This window comes from Teleopsis dalmanni, chromosome 1 (assembly GCF_002237135.1).
Source record: "Teleopsis dalmanni isolate 2A chromosome 1, ASM223713v2, whole genome shotgun sequence".
Taxonomy (NCBI): domain Eukaryota; kingdom Metazoa; phylum Arthropoda; class Insecta; order Diptera; family Diopsidae; genus Teleopsis; species Teleopsis dalmanni.
Window position 1 is genome coordinate 50,063,485 of NC_051846.1, and position 5,532 is coordinate 50,069,016.

The window sequence follows — 5,532 nt, forward strand, 5'->3', positions numbered from 1 at the left end:
TAATAGAAAAAATAAATATATACTAAATAAAAATCTTTATTAGAAAAAACCAATATACTGTAATTCAAATATGAAAAATTATAGAATAAAGACGACTACTTATTTCATTAGAGTTGAAACTGATCATTTTTAAATTCAATTACGCTAACAAAGACGACTACTTAAAGGAAAAAAAATAGCTTGTTAGAAACTTCGATTTCAATATAAAAGACTAAACAGAGCAAAACATATGACCAAGTGACTAAAAATTCTATTTAACTTAATGGTTAATTAATAATGATTATAGCTACTACTATATGGCTATATTTATATTCGGAGCATTACAAATCTTTGTAAGCCCGTAACCAGAAGGCGTTAATTATGTACACCTATAGTTTTGACATCATTTTTACGCCAACCAATTAACCATTTCCACAGTCATCTCCATTTTTTCTAACAAGTTATACACACTTTCAAGATATATTTTAGAATTGTTTCTATTGGCATTGTGCAGGTATGACCTGGCTACGTGTTTAACTTCGTACTTAATTGCCTCTTCAATACTTGAACCAAAAGTTCTTCCCAGTATTGTTCCTTTTAATATGTAAACATATTGTGTCTATACCTCACATCTATATTATAAAACTATTTCAAAATTGAAGAGAGTTGCTCCCTGATAATGATTTCGAACTAATTCTATCGTAAACAATGAAACTCTAGATAAAAATAACTTAATACGAGTATTTAAATATTTTACTCAATTCATTTTCCGATATTCTCTTATAGCAATATTAACAAATTCAACATGAATTATCTAGATAAACACAAACCAACTAACGATTCAAAAGTGTTGTCAACACTGAATATATTCTAGTTACCACTTAATAACACTTAGCAACATTAACAAATTTAACATGAATTATCTAGATAAAGTATATAGATTACACAAACCGAGTAACGAATCAAAAGTTTTATTAACACTGAATATGTTCTACTTGCCACTTTTGTGCTTTCTACTATCAGAATACTAAACGGCACCAACTTTTACAGATTTTTATTGCAATTTTGGGTATATTAGGCTCAGTATTAGCTAATCCAAGTGGAATACCCTTACCACCGTGTATACATGGACATGCGGGTTATGCTTATCCTCCGCCTGTAGTAAAACTCTCAGTATCACCAGCAGTGAACGCTTATGCTGAGCATGGTAAACTTCAATTTTCATCCAGTGGTTCATCATATGAGTCGACAAATTTATTGAAACCATCTGTAACATATGCTGGAGAAGCGGGAATAACATATGCTGAAAAATCACCAGCTTCAAAATATGCTGCAGTTGTTCCATCAGGAATCGAATTTAACAAAGTTGTCGTACCAACCATATCCAAGTCAATTACACAAATATCAAATGCTTATTTACCACCAGCAGCTCCACTTATTTCGAAAATTGAAACTTATAAAGCACCTGCTGTAAAATATACTCATACCTCACCATCAATATCCAAAATTGAAACATATTCATCATCATATTCTGATGGCTACTCATCAGGTTATTCAGTTCCTGCAGTTGGAAAACTTTCGACTATTTCAACAGGTGCTAATCATGCACTTTTTACTTCAAGTGATCTATCGGGAAAAGGTGCACTTTCTTATGCTCCCACTTATTCCAAAATTTCACTAGATGAAGGCCTGTCGAAATATGGTTCATATGGTGCATTGTCACATCAGCATGTATCAAAACCCATAATATCAAGCAGTTATGTACAACCGGTGGCAAAAGTCTCTTATGCTGCACCAATTATATCCAAGGTTGAGAGTTATGCTGCTCCAACTATAACTCAATATTCGTCTTCATCCGACATAGGCACTAGTAAATACGTGTCAAGTGGTGCTGTTTCGCATCAACATGTGTCGAAACCGGTAACATCTGCTTATGTTGCTCCTGCTGTATTAAAAGCTGCCTATGTTGCTCCTGCTGTCGTAAAAACTGCCTATGTTGCTCCTGCAGTTGCTAAATTGCAGAGCTATGCAGCACCTGCGGTTACTCACTACGCATCAGGACCTTTATTACCCAAAGTTTCTGTTTTATCTGAGTCTTCTTCACATTATGGAGAAAGTGCCAAATATTCTTCTTCTGGTGCCGTTTCACATCAGTATGTATCAAAGCCAGTCGAATCAAAGGCTTATATCACCCCAGCAGTAGCTAAAGTAGCTTACACAGCACCTGCAGTTACTAAAGTAGAAAGTTATGCGACACCTGTTGTCGAACAATATTCTTCCGGTCCTGCATTAGCTAAAATCGAAACTGTTGGCAAATATTCATCAGCTGGTGCAGTTTCTCATCAATATGTATCAAAACCAGTAATTTCTACGCCAGTAGTTGAAAAAGTGGCATATGCCGCTCCAGTCGCTGCTAAAGTTGAAACCTATGCTGCGCCTGTAGTAACACAATACTCATCTATTCCAGCAGTTACTAAATTTGAGAAATATTCTTCATCAGGTGCAGTATCACATCAGCATGTGTCAAAACCTATAGTATCAGCTGCATATCTCGCTCCTGCTATTGCTAAGGTAGAACAAGCTGCTCCAGCAATTGCCTTATCGGATTATTCTTCATTCACAAACTCAGCCTAGACTCATTGGCAGAGAGTGGAGTCCGAAACAGCTAATTTCATCAGCTCTGGCGCAGTGGTCGCACCATAGTTATGGTAACGAAACCATCTAGTTTTTCTAACCAGTAGTAGAAAAAAGTGGCATATGCCGCTCTCAGTCGCTGCTTAAGGTTTGAAACCTATGCCGCCTGTATTACAACTACGACAATCCGTCTATCCCAGCAGTTTATAAATTTGAGAAATAATTCCTTTCATCAGGTGCAGTATCATAACCATCAAGCATGTGTCCCAAAAACCTATACTGTATCGGAGACGAGGAGTTATCTCGCTCCTGCTATTGCTAAGGTAGAACAAACTGCTCCAGCAATTGTCTTATCGGATTATTCATCACACTCTGGTGCAAGTGGAGCTAAATATTCATCAGCTGGCGCAGTGTCGCACCAATATGTATCGAAACCACTAGTTTCTCTACCAGTAGTAGAAAAAGTGGCATATGCCGCTCCAGCCGTTGCCAAACTTGAAAGCTATGCAGCGCCTGCTATAACTCACTACTCATCTGGTCCTGCGATAGCTAAAGTTGAGAAATATTCTTCATCAGGTGCAATATCCCACCAGTATGTTTCAAAACCAGTAGTTTCAGCAGCCTACGCCGCTCCAGCGGTTGCTAAATTGGAATATGCTGCCCCGGCAATTGCAAAAGTAGAAAGCTATTCGTCTGGACCTCTGGTTTCAAAAATTTCTACAATATCAGATTCTTCGTCCCACTCTGGAGGAAGCTATGCAAAATATTCATCATCTGGCGCCATCTCTCATCAATACGTTTCAAAGCCAGTACTTTCGGCTGCATATGTAGCTCCTACTGTCGCTAAGGTAGCATATGCTGCTCCTGCAATTGCAAAGGTAGAAAGTTATGCAGCACCAGAAGTTACTCACTATTCGTCTGGTCCATTGTTATCTAAAGTTTCCACATTATCGGATTCTTCATCTCATTCTGGAGAAAGCATTACCAAATACGGATCAGCTGGAGCGGTGTCCCATCAATATGTTTCAAAGCCAGTAGTTTCATCAACCTACTCCGGTTCAACTATTGCTAAGGGAGCTGTATATGCTGTTCCTACAATTGCAAAGGTAGAAAGCTATTCATCTGGACCCTTAGTATCAAAAATATCAACATTATCCGATTCTACTTCGCATTATAGTGGTGGTTCTGCCAAATATTCTTCATCTGGTGCTACTTCTCATCAATACATTTCAAGGCCTATAATAGCAAAGGAGATATACGAAGCACCAACACTTACTAAGGTTGAAAGTTATGATGCACCAGCGATAACTCATTATTCATCAGGACCTGCGATTGCTAAGATTTCTACTATTTCAGATTCCAGTCTTCATTCTGGTGCAAGTTTATCAAAATATTCTTCGTCTGGTGCTGTTTCGCACCAATATGTTTCCAAACCATTAGCATCTGCTGCATATATAGCTCCAGCAGTTCAAAAAGTTGCTTATACAGCACCTGTAGTTGCAAAAGTTGAAAGCTATTCTACTCCAATAGTTTCCCATTATGGTTCGGCTGGTGCTGAAATAAGTAAAATTTCTTCTGGAGGAGCAGTATCACATCAACATGTATCCAAGCCAGTAGTATCTATAGGATATGCTGCGCCAGCTGTGGCGAAACTGGCATATACCGCTCCTTCATTAACACAATATTCAACTGGTCCGGCAATCACGAAAATTGACACATCACTTCATTCTGGTATAGAAAACTTGAAATATACTACTGGTGGAGCAATATCTCATCAATATGTGTCGAAACCTAATACACTTTTAAGCGGTGGTTTACTATCAGAAGGCAACGGCAAATTAGGCTTAGAATCAGGTATATAGTTCAACTGTTTATAAAAAGTTATCGCTATATTACACTTGGCTTTGTCGAAAATATAACTCTAATTGCTGTTCTGGATTTTGGCTATTCTCAGGCAAACTTCTTAGTTCAAGCGGGTCTCATGGCTCTTACTATGGAACACTAGCAGTGCAACATCAAGGAGGGCACACAGGTTACGGACAATTAACTCCAATCCATGATTTTTCACACGGATTTGGTGGCTTAGGATCTCACGGAGCAGATTACTATAGGTATGCGCCCGGTATAACGACAGTTGGTGGACATCATACTTCTTTTATACAAGAGCGACCCAATCCTGCACATACACTAATTAAGTCTGTGTCCGATAAACACTTAGAATATTTCGTAAGTTAATGGGAAAAATCAAGTACATACATATATTATATCAAATATTATATATTTACTTTGCAGAATTTGCATCCGAGATATGCGTTCGAATACAATGTGAACGATATACACACTGGTGATATTAAGCATCAAAAAGAGGTACGTGATGGAGATGTGGTTCAGGGCGAGTATTCGCTTGTTGAACCTGACGGTAATGTACGTACTGTTAAGTACTACGCCGATTGGGAAACGGGTTTTCATGCTGAAGTCATTAACAGTCGCGATGCTGCAAAAAAAAATATAGCTAAACGCAATTCAAATAAATCATAAAACTTGTAAATAATTCTAATGGATTTAATATTAAATTTCCTTTCATTTAAATTTTTATAGTCAAGGTGAAAAAATATTTTAGGACACGAAAGGAGATAACACCAGTGCATTATCATTGGAAAAGGCATTAAGTGTGTATATATGTGCATTACTCAAAGTCCATTATATTATAGATAATAAATTATGTAAATAGCTTCAAAAACTCTCATTATACATATACCTGTACATATGTATAAATATATACATACATAACATAATCTTTTATACATACACATTATGCATAAAAAAATTTATTTATCCGAAAGCCTATCACTCTCATCATATATATCCTTCCTCTTTTTGACATCATAATATTTCGCCAATTTACATACATACTTACAT

General features: G+C 36.9%; 2 protein-coding genes across 2 annotated transcripts in view; one reads left to right on the plus strand and one right to left on the minus strand.

The window, feature by feature from the left end:
- LOC119680954 overlaps nucleotides 1-427 on the minus strand; it is a 5,108-nt gene extending 4,681 nt beyond the window's left edge. The window contains exon 1 of the mRNA XM_038093995.1: nucleotides 393-427. Coding sequence (XP_037949923.1) covers nucleotides 393-427 — 35 coding nt within the window. The remainder of the gene's footprint in view (nucleotides 1-392) is intronic.
- Nucleotides 428-893: 466 nt separating this feature from the next.
- LOC119680961 lies at nucleotides 894-5,167 on the plus strand. Its single transcript, XM_038094009.1, has 5 exons — nucleotides 894-911; nucleotides 1,003-2,550; nucleotides 2,856-4,467; nucleotides 4,568-4,839; nucleotides 4,906-5,167. The coding sequence occupies exons 1-5, from the start codon at nucleotides 894-896 to the stop codon at nucleotides 5,149-5,151; spliced, it is 3,696 nt and encodes a 1,231-aa protein (XP_037949937.1). The 3' UTR covers nucleotides 5,152-5,167.
- The last annotated feature ends 365 nt before the right edge of the window (nucleotides 5,168-5,532 follow it).